The sequence below is a fragment of the Phocoena phocoena genome, chromosome 1 (genome assembly GCF_963924675.1).
Source record: "Phocoena phocoena chromosome 1, mPhoPho1.1, whole genome shotgun sequence".
NCBI classification, from domain to species: domain Eukaryota; kingdom Metazoa; phylum Chordata; class Mammalia; order Artiodactyla; family Phocoenidae; genus Phocoena; species Phocoena phocoena.
This window is the reverse complement of record NC_089219.1, coordinates 43,684,446-43,699,196: the sequence shown is the minus strand read 5'-3', so window position 1 is coordinate 43,699,196 and position 14,751 is coordinate 43,684,446. Positions and strand designations below refer to the sequence as shown.

At 40.5% G+C, this 14,751-nt stretch overlaps 1 protein-coding gene across 2 annotated transcripts in view; it reads left to right on the top strand.

Moving 5' to 3' along the window:
• ORC1 (origin recognition complex subunit 1) overlaps positions 1–14,751 on the top strand; it is a 34,638-nt gene that overhangs the window by 6,240 nt on the left and 13,647 nt on the right. The window contains exons 4-10 of one of the 2 annotated variants that reach the window (XM_065873907.1): positions 95–222; positions 1,766–1,944; positions 3,111–3,429; positions 9,966–10,335; positions 11,238–11,342; positions 11,952–12,147; positions 14,384–14,481. In XM_065873907.1, the coding sequence (XP_065729979.1) occupies positions 95–222; positions 1,766–1,944; positions 3,111–3,429; positions 9,966–10,335; positions 11,238–11,342; positions 11,952–12,147; positions 14,384–14,481 (1,395 nt within the window). Of the gene's footprint in view, positions 1–94; positions 223–1,765; positions 1,945–3,110; positions 3,434–9,965; positions 10,336–11,237; positions 11,343–11,951; positions 12,148–14,383; positions 14,482–14,751 lie in introns of both variants that reach the window. The other variant, XM_065873916.1, reaches the window with a different exon arrangement.

Below are 14,751 nucleotides of genomic sequence, written 5' to 3'. Positions count from 1 at the left end.
TCTAGTTACAGAGCATATTCCTCTGTGCCCAGGGGTCTGAAGAGCTTGGCCCACCCTAAGAGATTTCCTCACATGTTTCTCTGTTATTTCCTAGAGAAATGAGTGTGAAAATAGAAGGTCGTTTGCCTGAGATTGACCTCCAGGTTGGACAGTTTGTGTTGATTGAAGGGGATGATGATGAAAATCCGTATGTTGCTAAATTGGTTGAGTTGTTTGAAGATGGTGAGTTTGGGGCTGGAATGAAAAGTATTCCTTGTCACTAATGATTGGGAAGTGCTCCGTGGTGGGAACAGGGGTGGTTACTGATTCTTCTGTTCATAGCAGTATATAGGGTGTGCCTATGGGCTCACTTAAGCACCAGCTGTACCCTCTTCCACCTAGTGAACATCCTTACTCACTAGAGCAATATTGGCTAAAAATGGGAATGGAGGGCTCAAGAATTTAGCTTTTGCATTATTTTTAGGAGGGGGTAAGAATGGCCATTCAGGCAGGATTGTTGGAGTGGAGAGAAAGGATGGATTTAAGAAGAACAAGGAAGGGAAATAATAGGTGATTTGCACTCTAGTAGAGACGTGTCCTTAAATTTTCGCATGAGGAAGTTAGTAATTTTGCAAATGCAAAGTTACTTTTACTAGGGAGGCAGTAAATTGGATTGGGTAGGTATATCACTTGATTGACGTTCAGTCAGAAAAACAGAAACGCTTTAGGTGTTTTATTTACCCAGAGGGACTTGTGTATAAGTGTTGAAAAGGCTGGAGAAGCAAACAGTGGTGTTTCCCAGAGATCAGTAAGTGCAGAAAGCCAGTACTACCCTTAAGGCTAGAGGAGCAAAAGGGAAGGTAGTGTGAACTGGTTCCTGCAAGGCCACATTCACAGCCGCAGCTGATTTTCTCAGCTGTTAGCCCTCTGCAGACCAGAGAAGAGCACAGAAAAGTGGGAATGGAGCGGAACTCCGAAAGGAAGATGAAAAAGGATAGTAATTTAAACTATTACAAAACTGCTTCTTTCCAAAGCTAGGAGAGGAGTATGTGGAAGTTAGTCCTAGTCCTGTGGCAGTTTGTATGCCTAAAAGAAGGAACTGATAGAGTGGATGAAGGTATTTTACATTATAGAGATAGGGAGGATATTCAACAAGTATGGAGGAAAACTTCATCAAACTAACATCCACTAGGGAGAGGACATCAGCAGGATGGGCTTTTATATTTGAGGTTTGGGCCTTTGTGTATAGATTTTAGAACCATGTATTGTGCTACATTGGATGGCTTCAGTCTTTCTCTGAAGAGAGCTAAGGAAGAGAAGAGGCAGTGATGATGGTGGCACTAATGAGTATATGTCCTTTCACTTGGAGCTAACACTGGTATGGAGTGATGTTAATGGTATATTATGATGATAAAGCTGAAGATTGCAAGCATATGTTTGCCAGAAGTCATCTCTGTGGCTGATGCTCTGAGTCTTGCTAGGAGTTTTGTTTTGATTTGCAAAATTTGTTCAGTAACTGTGATTAGAATTGCTCCTCTCAATTTATGTGATGACCGATAGCACCATTTGGATGTGGAGCAAAGTGAGAAGAACGTGGGTGCTGGGTGGAGTCAGATTGCCGCTGGTTGGTCTTGTGACCTTTGACAAATTATTTAAGGGCCCTGCAATGTGATCACTTCACTGGTAAAAGGGAGACAGCCATAGTACCTACCTTGTAGGATTACTGTGAGGATTAAGATAATGTTTATTATCTTTAACCTTACCTTTTCCATCTATCCCTCCCTAGATTTTGAACCTTATTCCAAGAAACGTGCTCGAGTACAGTGGTTTATCCGATTCTGTGAAGTCCCTGTCTGTAAACAGCATTTGCTGGGCCGGAAGCCTGATGCACAAGAGATATTCTGGTATGATTACCCTGCCTGTAACAGCAACATTAATGCCGAGACCATCATTGGCCACGTGCAGGTAGGTGATGCCTTGATCCTCAGTTCTATCTTGAAGCTTATTTCTGGCTGATTCCTAAGCTTATTACTGGCTCTCATTTACCTCACGGAAACGCATTTTTCCTGTTTGTCACCTTCTCTGCTTGCCTGCCTACTTCCTTTCAACACCAAATATTTATTGAGAGCACTTACCATGTGTTAGGAGCCTCCTGGAGGAAGTGACATTAGGTTGTGACCTGAGGGATGAGCAGGAATTAGCAGGTGTATCTCAGTGAGAAATTATATTTAGCTGTGATTGTGGCAGGCATAAAGCACTTTGAAGCTGAATACCCTTGCTTAAATGAGGACTTCACCTTGAGTGAATCAGTACAAAGAGTGTAATTGCTCGAGGCAAATGTGTGTTATGAGATTTTATGATAAATCAGGTTTAAAGAGTTGTAGGCTGAATTGAGACACTGGTTTGGAGACTAGGATATGGGTTATTTCTCAGGCTACTTCAGGCCCCCAAAATGGGATTAGATCCGGATGTGAAGTGTGGTCACATGGTGACTAGGTGGTTGGTAGGGCAGGGAGACCATGGCTTGGCATGACTATAGTCAGATTTTTCCACTCTATGGGCCCAGCATATCATGTGCCACAGAATAATTTATCTCTGAGTTAAATGAGTGAAGAGGTGAAAGGCAGACGTAGAAGTTGAAGCAGCAAGATTGGTGGATTTGGAAAGGTAGGGGGCATGTTTAGGCAGGAGCACGATGGTGGAAATGAGCAGGACTGTGACAAGCCAAGCTCGACTAGTGGTGGGAAGCCCTTTTGAAGAGCACTGAGCACTCAGGAGGTAAAGTGGGGTCAGATTTTAGAAGGTAGTGAAAATCAGTTTAAGTAATCTGATCTTGCAGAGTGCGTAGCCATTGTAGACTATTGAGCAGGGAGGCACGCTTAGAGAAGTTTTTATGGGAAAACTTGGCATGGGTGAATAGAATGGACTAGAAAACAAAACATGAGATATGGATATCAGCAAGGAGGACTCTGGAAATATGCTATGCCATGTCCATGCCTCTTTTGTTTAGAAAAGTAATTGTACCAGGTAAGAATGCAGACTTAAATGCTCTTTAATCATAGCTCTCATAGAGCCTTCGTTGACTCTTTGGGTCCTCATTTCTTTATATCATCCATACTTCCTAAATTCAGGTAGTAGCTTTAGCCCCAGATGAAGTGATACCTATGGATCTGAAAAATGAGAAGACATTCTTTGTTAAACTATCTTGGAATGAGAAAAAATTCAAACCACTACCTCCAGAACTATTTGCACAGTTGGATAAGCTACAAGAAAGCAACCCTAGATGCCAGAAGTCCATGGAAGCCAAAACTAAAAGTACAGAAAGCCCTTCTTGGACCACAGCAGAACATGTGGTCAAAAGGATTGAATCAAGGCACTCCACCTCCAAATCTCGCCAAACTCCTTCCCATCCTGTCACCCCAAGGGCAAGGAAGAGGCTGGAGCTCAGCAGTAAGTGCAAAATGGGTCACAGTGGGCAATACTGAGGCTAAAGGAAAATGATAAAATATTAATTCATGCTATAGTATTGAGTTAGTGCAGCAGTGAGCCAAGTACTAATTGGACGTCTCTTGAAATATATATCACATAAGATTTACCATTTTAATCTTTTTTTTTTTTTTTTTTGTGCGGTACGCGGGCCTCTCACTGTTGTGGCCTCTCCCGTTGCGGAGCACAGGCTCCGGACGCACAGGCTCAGCGGCCATGGCTCACGGGCACAGCCGCTCTGTGGCATGTGGGATCTTCCCGGACCGGGGCACGAACCTGTGTCCCCTGCATCGGCAGGCGGACTCTCAACCACGGCGCCACCAGGGAAGCCCCATTTTAATCATTTTTAAATGTACAGTTTAGTGGCATTAAGTACATTCACATTGTTGTATAACCATCCCCATCATCTTCCGAAACAATCTCTCCAACCATTAAGCAATAACTTCCCATTCCCTCGTGCCCCATCCTCTGGTAACCACCATTCTACTTTTTGTCTCTGAATTTGACTTCTCCAGATACCTCATATAAGTGGAATCATACAGTATTTATTCTTTTCTGACTGGTTTAATAAAGTTAGTATAATGTCCTCAAGGTTCATCATGTTGTAGCATGTGTCAAAATTTCCTTTTTTAAAAAATTGAGATATAATTAACATCTAGCATTATAACATATTAGTTTCATGTATACAACATAATGATTTGATATTTGTATATATTGTGAGATGATTACCACAGTAAGTTTAACTAACATCCATCACCATATGTGCAGCTACTATGGAAAACAGTATGGAGGTTCTTTAAAAAACTAAAAATACAGTTGCCATAATGATCCAGCAATCCCACTCCTGGGTATATATCTGGAGAAAACTCTAATTTGAAAAGATACATGCACTCCAGTGTTCATAGCAGCACTATTTACAATAGCCAAGACATGGAAGCAACCTAAATGTCCATTGACAGATGAATGGATAAAGATGTGATATATTTGTATATATATGTATACAAAGGAATACTACTGAGCCATAAAAAAATGAAATAATGCCATTTGCAACAACATGGATGGACCTAGAAATCATCATACTAAGTGAAGTAAGTCAGAGAAAGACAACTACCATATAACATCACTTATATGTGGAATCTAAAATATGACACAAATGAAATTATTTACAAAACAGAAACAGATCCACAGACATAGAAAACAAACTTATGGTTACCATTGGGGAAAGGGGGTGGGGGAAGGGTAAATTAGGAGTTTGAGATTAGCAGATACAAAGTACTATATATAAAATAGATAAACAGCGAGGTTCTATTGGGCAGCACAGGGAACTATATTCAACATCCTGTGATAAACCATAATGGAAAAGAATATATATGTATAGAACTGATATATACCAGAAACTAACACAACAATGTAGATCAACTATACTTCAATTTAAAAAAAAAAGAAACATCTGTCATGACACATAGTTACAGTTTTTTGTCTTGTGATGCGAACTTTTAAGATTTACTCTCTTAGCAACTTTCAAACATGCAACACAGTATTAGTTGTAGCACCATGCTGTACATTACATCCCCATGACTTATTTATTTTATAACTGGAAGTTTGTACCTTTTGGCTACCTTAACCCATTTTGCCCAATTCCTCAACCACTGCCTCTGACGACCACCAATCTGTTCTCTGTATCTATGAGCTTGGTTTTCATTTTTGTTTTTGTTTTTTAATTTAGATTCCATATATAAGTGAAATCCTATGGTATTTGTCTTTCTCTGTGTGATTTATTTCACTTAGCATAATGCCCTCAAGGTCTATCTGTGTCACAAATAACAGGATTTCCTTCCTTTTTATGGCTGAGTAATATTCCATTGTATATACATACCACATTTTCTTTTATTTTTTTAAAGTTTATGTAAGATTGGCTTCATTTTTTTTTTTAATATTTATTTATTTAATTGGCTCCGTGGGTCTTAGCTGCAACACATGGGATCTTATTTGCAGCATGTGGGATCTTTAGTTGCAGCATGAGGGATCTTTAGTTATGGCATGCTAGCTCTTAGTTGTGACATGAGAGATCTAGTTCCCTGACCAGGGATTGAACCCAGGCCCCCTGCATTGAGAGCACGGAATCTTAGCCACTGGACCACCAGGGAAGTCCCACATACCATATTTTCTTTATCCATTCATCCATTGATGCACACTTAGGTTGTTTCCATATCTTGGCTATTGGAAATAATGCTACAGTGAACATGGGGGTGCATTTGTCTTTTCAAGTTAGTGTTTTTGTTTACTTCAGATAAGTATGCAAAAGTGGAATTGCTGGATCATATGGTAGTTTTTTGTTTGTTTTAAATAAATTTATTTATTTATTTTTGGCTGCATTGGGTCTTCGTTGCTGCGCGTGGATTTTCTCTAGTTGCGGTGAGTGGGGGTTACTCTTCGTTGCGGTGCATGGGCTTCTCATTGCAGTGGCTTCTCTTGTTGCGGAACACAGGCTCTAGGTGTGTGGGCTTCAGTAGTTGCAGCACATGGGCCCTAGAGCACGCTGGCTTCATTAGTTGTGGTGCACGGGGTTAGTTGTTCAGCAGCATGTGGGATCTTCCTGGACCAGGGCTCAAACCTGTGTCCCCTGCATTGGCAGGCGGATTCTTAACCACTGCGCCACCAGGGAAGTCCCTCATATGGTAGTTTTATTTTTAGCTTTTTGAGGATCCTCCATACTGTTATCCATAGTGGCCGCACCAATTTACATTCCCACCAACAGTGCATAAGGGTTCCCTTTTCTCCATATCCTTGCCAACACTTGTTATTTGTTTTCTTTCTGATGATAGCCATTCTGACAGGTGTGAGGTGATACTTCATCTTGATTTTCATTTCTCTGATGATTAGTGACATTGAGCACTTTTTCATGTACCTATTGGCCATCTGTATAGCTTCACTTGGAATAATGTCTATTCGGGTCCTCTGTCCATTTTTTAGTCTCATTGTTTGTTTTCCTGCTATTGTATGAGTTCTTGATATACTTTGGATATTAACCCCTTATCAGATATTTGATTTGCAAATATTTTCTCCCATTCAGTAGGTTGCCTTTTTATTTTGTTGGTGGTTTCCTTGATGTCCAGACGCTTTTTAGTTTGGTGTAGTCCCACTTGTTTGTTTTTACTTTTGTTGCCTTTGTTTTTGGTGTCAGATCCAAAAAATCATCATCAAGATCCATGTCAAGGAGCTTATTACCATCTATGTTTTCATCTAAGAGTTGTATGGTTTCAAGCCTTACATTCAAGTCTTTAATCCATTTTGAATTAATTTTTGTGTATGATGTAAGATAGTAGTCCAGTTTCATTCTTCTGCATGTTTCAATTCTTCTGTCCAATTTTTCCAGCATCATTTAATGAAGAGTCTGTCCTTTCCTTATTGTATGTTCTTGGCTCCTTTGTTGTAAATTAATTGGTCATATATATGTGAGTTTGTTTCTGGGCTTTCTATTTTGTTCCATCAATCTGTGTGTGCCAAAACCATACTGTTTGGATTACGGTAGCTTTGTAATATAGTTTCAAATCAGGGATTGTGATGCCTCCAGGTTTGTTTTTCTTTCTTAAGATTGCTTTGGCTATTTGGGGTAAAATTTCCTTTCTGTTTAATTTTTTGAGGAACCACCATACTCTTCCATAGCAGCTGCATCATTTTACATTCTTATCAGTAACACACAAGAGTTCCATTTCCCCACATTGTCACCAACTATTTAGATCTTGTTATTATTATGTTGTTTTATATTGTTATTTTCTGTGGTTTTGATTGTAGCTATGCTAATGGGTGTGAGGTAGTATGTCATTGTTACATTTCTCTAATGATTAGTGATGTTAAGCCCTGTAATTAGCTAATTCTTCAAGAGCTTAGCTACTAAGGTGACATTGCTTTTAGATCCTTAGTGGAAGAGCTAAGAAATATATATATATATATATATATATATTTGTTATAATATAATGTTGAAACTCTTAAATTCATACTCGTACTTCTAATCTATACTATGGGGTTCTTTCCATCCTTCCCACATTCCATAATTCCAAATCAAAATTGATTTGCAGTTTTTATGCCTTTAGAATATATTCCACTGAGGGAGTAACGTTACTTTGATTAAATTTTTTTCTTCCACCAATGGTTATTTTATTGGTGATATATAGTTAGGTTCTTTCATTTCTGTTTAATTTTAGGGCTTTTCCCATCTTTGATTGATTTTCAAAACATTTAAAACATTAGCATAGTTAAAGAGTCAAAACTATTTAAGACAAGTGTACTCAGATAAGCCCCATTCCTTTCTTTACCCTTCCTCCCTGTTTCTACCTCATCTTTTGTAGGTAATCAATTTTATTAGTTTCTGGTTTATTTTTCCTTTGGTTTTTGCAAAAATCAACAGATAAATCAAAACACACACAGACATATATACACACAGTCATATACAAACATGCATATAATTTTTATTTTATTATAGTTTTATTTCCCATTCTTTCTTACCCAGTAGGGTATTATACTGGGTGTATTCTTTTCCATTTTAACTTTTTTCACTAATGATATATCTGAAAGCTACTCCATCCATGGCTGTTCTGAGAGCTCATCCTCATCCTATTATGTATCCTTAATTTTTCTGTTTATGTGCCAAGTTCATTGAGTATAAGTTATTTGCATTCTTGATAGCTCCTTAGTAGACGCTATCAAGAATACAAATGTTTAGGAGCTGAATATAAACATATAAACCATTTTGGAAATGCAGAAGACTACTAGAGAAATAATTTGTAATACCACCATTTAGAAATAATTGAGTGTTTTTTTCACTGTTGATTTTGTAGGACCTTGAAAGTTAGGGTAAAAAATTTAAACTTGACACAGTTACATAATTAGACGAGGCAGATACGATGAAAATATTTTGGATTGTTTTTGACAGAAAGATGGGGAAATGAGGCATGAGGGAGACTAGGACTTTGGGACATTTTTACATTAATCTAGACATGAGTTACCCTCATATTTACCACACAGGTACTAGATGACTTCTTACTTTGTCTGCAGCTATTCCACACACACACCCTGTGCTGTGACTAAAGTGAACTCCTCTGCCCAGTGCTTTCCTGCCTCGTTGCCTTAGCTCACATCAATCTCATTTATTCTCTTCACTTATTCCCCTCCTTTCCCTTTCAACTCTGTTGAAATTTTGCCTTTCTTTCACGGTCTGTCTCAAAAGCCATGTTTATTAGCATTAGGTGCTTTAGGACAATTTTTTTTTTTTTTTTTTTTTTTCTTTTTTGAGGTATGCGGGCCTCTCACTGTTGTGGCCTCTCCCATTGCGGAGCACAGGCTCCGGACGCACAGGCTCAGCGGCCATGGCTCACGGGCCCAGCCGCTCCGCGGCATGTGGGATCCCCCCGGACCAGGGCACGAACCCGTGTCCCCTGCATCGGCAGGCGGACTCTCAACCACTGCGCCACCAGGGAAGCCCTAGGACAATTTTTAAACTTCATACTATAGACGTTTATGTGTATCATCTGCCCTGTTACTTTTGGCTGTGTTGGGTCTTCGTTGCTGCATGTGAGCTTTCTCTAGTTACAGCGAGCGGGGGCTTCTCTTCATTGTGGTGCACGGGCTTCTCATTGCGGTGGCGTCCCTTGTCGCAGAGCAAGGGCTCTAGGCACGTGGGCTTCAGTAGTTGCAGCTCTCAGGCTCAGTAGTTGCGGCATGCGGGCCCTAGAGCATGTGGGCTTCAGTAGTTGTGGTGTGCAGGCTCAGTAGTTGTGGCTTGCGAACTCTAGAGCGCAGGCTCAGTAGTTGTGGTGCACGGGCTTAGTTGCTCCGCAGCATGTGGGATCTCCCCAGACCAGGGATCGACCCCATGTCCCCTGCATTGGCAGGCAGATTCTTAACCACTGAGCCACCAGGGAAGTCCCACATATCTTTTAATAGCTCAATTGCTATCTGTGAATGAATGTCCAGGTTCTTGGTGCCTTTGGTCATGGTGAGAGAGGAGCAGATCCAAATGTGGCTCTGTGGTTACCCCCACACCCCCACACCCCCGGGGACCCATCTTCTCTCTGTTGGTAGATATAATCTGGGTTAAGAAAAATCTAGGACTTGGTATTACTCAACAGAGTCATTGGTATAAATTTTTTCAGATGCTGTTGAATGGGGCCTGAGGATGTGCAGTATCACCCTGGTTGAGAACCACTCTTCTGGTAGATTACTTCATAGAAAACCTGACCTGAACATTTATCTATAAAAGCTGATTTAACTGTTGACTTATGGTTCTAGCTAGCAAAATTACTCATAGAATTTAAGAGAGAGACTAAAAATAATAAGAGCTACCTGGTGCAGGAAAAGAAAGCATAGAATAATTCAAAATATGGATAACTCATGTCTTTGTATCACTCAGTGAATGAGTTTATCTATAAAGATATTAGGGGTATCTGTAGTGCTAGTTATAAAATTCACACATTGTCTATGGTGATTTCTCTTGAACTTAGGTTTCCCTAGGACACATAACACTAGGATTTCCCAGCAGGCTTCATGGGCCTCGTTGGAGTCTCCTGGAAGAATGAAATGGAAAGTGGCCTTCTCTGAGATCACCTCGCCTTCAAAGAGGTCTCAGCCTGATGGTCCTCAGAACTCGTCTGCAGCTCTGAAAACTCCAGAGAAAGCTGGAGAGATTCAGCAGTGTTGGGCCAAGGATGACAAGAAGGCTTCACCTGATGGTTGCATGATCCTGAGAACTCGAGTCCCAGCTTTGAAAACGACAGAGACTAGTGAAGAAAGAACATTTACTCCTGTCAGGGGGGGACAGAAATCCTTGGTGGTGCCTTCTGTGATTCTGAAACCAGAAAACATCAAAAAGAGGTAACTGGGGATGCTTCCCTGCCTCCCACAGAGCAAATTGAGATCCTTCACATGATGTGAAAAGTGTGGGTCACAGCTGATAAATCTGCCTGTGTCACAGAATCACCAGCTTTTCCAAAATACAGATTTCTGAGCCTTTCCCTAGATGTAGGAAATCAACCTCCAAGCGTTGGGCCCAGGAATCTGCATTTTGAGATGCTCTTTGGGTGATTCTGATATACCCAGCTGTCCTTTGGGGATCACGGCTCCAGAAGGTAATTTCCCAAACCTGAACTGCTTCACAGTCCTGGATTTCATTACTTGCTGTGGCTCTTTGCCACATTTTAACAGTGATTTTCTTAGGGTTTTGGGTTTTTTTTCTTTTAAACTGGAAGCCATTTTCCAATACATACAGTACCAGAAGATAATGCATCTAGAAAAACCTCTGCAGTTTGACATTGGGCAATGTTTATAAATAATGGGCCGCACAGGGAATGTGACAAGCCTGAAATTGCAATGTTTCCTGCTCAGAAACTGTAGCACCTGGCTTACCTAGTTTGCTTGATAAATGCTTTGTATTGAAAATATGGCTGCATTTCTGCTAACCTTGAGTGGACAGTAAATTCATTGATATGTCAGAAATTAAAAAAGGATAAGAAACTCTGCCTAGGATTAGTATGTTCTGATCTCTAGTTGGGAGAGGTGATGAGTCTGATGTAAATGATAAGCTTTTGGCAAACTTTAATCTCTGGGTTTGAGTCAGACTTCAGTTACAAACTTTTTAGCACAGTGTGAATTAGCTCCTTCCAAAGTAGCTGCAGAAAGAATAGGAGCCAGTCAGGCCACCTGACTATCTTCTAGTCCCGCTGCTGATCCCTGGTGCCCCAAACTGCTTCCCATAACCGTGCTGTGGTATCTTGCAGGGAGACCAAAGAACCAGTTCAGGATGAAGCTACCTCTACTCCTCGTCCTCGTATCCGCAGAAAGAGCTCTCTCTTGACTTTGAATCGGATTAGGCAGCAGCTTAGGTAAGACTGCTGCTTGGCAGGCATAAAAACATCCTGCCATTTGTGAAATCTATAATCCTATTTCTTAAATCCTCTTTTTATTTCTTGTTTGTTGTTTGCTAATCCATGGAAATTCTCCTTTACCTAGTATGTCTGGAATTATGTTAATTTCACATAAACGTCATAGTTTGAAAGAGGCAAGAAACACTGCCCTGGCCTTAGGTGGCTCCCAGGGCCCCATAGTCATCACACCCAGCAAGACTGTTAGTGCGGTGCCTAAGAGCATGAACTTTGATTCTGATAGACTTGGATTTGAACCTGGGCTTTGCCATTTACTATCTGTGTAACCTTGGGAAGGTTACTTAACCTTTCTAAGCCTTGGATTCCTCATCTATAAAATGGGAATAATAATAAACAAGTCACAAAGTTTTGCAGTGTTTAATGAGATAATATAAATAAAGCCCTTAATAGAGCTTCCCGGTAGCAAGAGCCCAAGAAGAGGAGCACATCTGAAACTGCTCGGTTGCAGGAGAGACTCTGCAATACCTCGAATCCACACTGATCTGTTAGGAGCTTCTTATGTAGACTTCAGACATCAAATATCAGAAAATAATGTGTCCTACCATTCAGGTTTTTAGGTAATAGTAAAAGTGACCAAGAAGATGAAGAGTTTCTGCCGGTAGCCGAGATTTCAGACTCTGACAGTGAGGAGGAAGAGGCTTCCACACCCCCTCTTCCAAGGAGAACACCCAGCAGTGTGTCCAGGAACCTACGCTCTTCCATGAAGTCATCCTTACAGACCCCCTCCAAGACACCAAAGAAAACCGTAAGGTTCTTTTAGGTTTATTTCTCGTAATTTAGAAATTGTGGTGACTGAGGTCACACAACTAATAACAGCTGGGTTTTGACCATAGGTCTGTCATATTCAAAGCTATGCCACTTGGAGTATTCATGGAGGAAAGGTTCTTTTTCTTTTTTTTTTAAATTAATTTTTATTTTATATTGGGGTATAGTTGATTTACAATGTTGTGTTTCAGGTGTACAGCAAAGTGGTTCAGTTATATATATATACATATATCCATTCTTTCTTAGATTCTTTTTCCATATAGGTTATTACAGAGTATTGAGTAGAGTTCCCTGTGTATTCATGGAGGAAAGGTTCTACGTGAACCCTAGGACTGAAAATGAACCCAGTAGACATTGATAAAATTTGAGTCCAAGTTCCTTTTAAGATACGGAACCAAATGGCCAAGAGCCAGACTGCCTGAGGGAAGGACAAGAACTGTAAGAACGGACTCCTCGTCTTTGCATTTCCCTTGAAAGCTGGCAGAGGGCTTTGTGTGTAGTCAGGGCTCAGTGGGTATTGAATCCAGGGCTGCTGAGCCGTGTCATTGGTTTTGTTGTGCCACTCAATGCACTTGAGGAATAGGGAGCACTACTAGGTTTTGGTAATGAATTGTGTAACAGAAACATGGAAGAGGTAAATGGATGTTTCTCTGCTTTCTGTGGAACTTTAGCAGAGCATTGAAAGCTATTAAGAAAAGAGGGTTTTACTGTGTTCAAACATGTTTGAGAAATGTTTGGATTAAACAAAGTTAAATTGGTTTCATTATCACATGACTTCTCAAGACCATTAACTTATTAATGTTATTGTGAGGGCATTAGTATATTAGGAAAAATTTTTCGTGGAGCATCTTGTTCTTCAGAACAATTTAGAAATGCCTAATTAGGGACCTTTCTAAAGCTGATCTCCATTTTCCCATATCAAGAAAAATGTGATTGGGCTTGGGTTGAAGTCAAAGAAAAGACCTTTAGGGAAGGAAATCCAATAGATCGGCTTTGGACGAGGCAGTCTTGTAGAATAGCTCACCTGGATGATCTGGTTTGATTGCATCTCCTGGGTCCCACCCAGAAGAAGGGATTTAGGGGCGGGGTGGGGGGCCTCTTTAGCATAATAAGAAGTCAGAAGTCCACCTTTTTTTCTTAAAAAAAAAAACCTTCTCAGCAAAGTTTGTTATTATTTTTCTGTTTTCTCCAGAGTTAATAGATGTTAAGCTGTTAACAGGGTCTAAATGCTGTTCTGCGTTTGGGAAGAGGTGTAGAGACTATCACTTTATAGCTTGGCTACAAGCAGAGGGTGGGTAGGTGAAATGCCCCCACAAAAGGGAGTGCTTTGTGGAAACACCATGAATACTACTGGGTAGCAGGCCTGCTCTAATGAGCCAGCAGCAAGGAAAAAAAGAGAATGGTGAAATCGGTTTGTGGGCCTAAACTGAATGACCCTATGGTTTGAAGTGGAAGAATCTGGGGAGGTTTCTTCAAGTACTGTGTAGTGGATCGTGGAAGTTCTGAGCTAAAGATTTTCAAAGAAGGCTAGAGGAAGATCTTTTTTATTTATATTTTTTAAAGATGCTTTTTTATTTTAATCAGTGAATGCAACTCGTGGGGGCGGAATAGAGGAGGATCTTATGAATCAAACCCAGTTTATGCCTGCTACTGTACCCTATTTGGGCAGAGTATTTAGGATTTTTTAATAATTTGCCTTTCTTTGAAGATAGTATTTTACTTTGAAAAGTATTTAATCCATACTTTTATTCATTCTTTCCTCAGACTGACATTGTTTTCAAATCCTAATACTATAGTAAATTAGAAATAAGAAATTGTGTTTGGACGATGAACAAAATGTATGTGTAATGTAGGCGAGAAAGGGAGAATCTTGGTAATTTATACAGGAAGGAACTAAGAGGAATTCACTACCTCTCTTCTTTTTATCAGCTCATCATGAATCAGATTTGCTGATGCATCCTGGATGGAGTTTTGCTTTGTTTTTTCCTTCTGAAATATGTTCTGTCTCTCTCTTTTTTTATTTTGGAGTATAGGTGATTTACAGTGTTGTGTTAGTTTCAGGTGTACAGCAAAGTGATTCAGTTATACATATACATATGTCCATTCTTTTTCAGATTCTTTTACCATATAGGTTATTAAAGAATATTGAGTAGAGTTCCCTTTGCTCTACAGTGGGTCCTTGTTGATTATCTAAATGTTCTGTCTTTTGAATACAGCCTGAGCCCAGAACACCACGTCACGCCACTCCCCGGATCCGCAGCCGAAACCTGGCTGCCCAGGAGCCCGCCAATGTGCTGGAGGAGGCCCGGCTGAGGTGACGCCGCTTGGGGGCCCCTGCTTTCATTCAGATGAACTGGGAGTGCTTTGTAGTCATTGGTGTACATAATAAAGGTAGAGAGTAAGATGAACGTGTGTGTCTAGAAAGAAGAAACCTCAAGCAGTGTCTGGGTGAGCTACTGTGGACAGGCTCTGGGAGGAGTCTGCAGTCCACTGCCACCACTTTCTCAGGGTTGGAAGGTGATGAGTCAGGACACTGCTTCTCAGTTGCAGTACCCTTTAGAACTGCGTGGGGACTTTTTCAAAA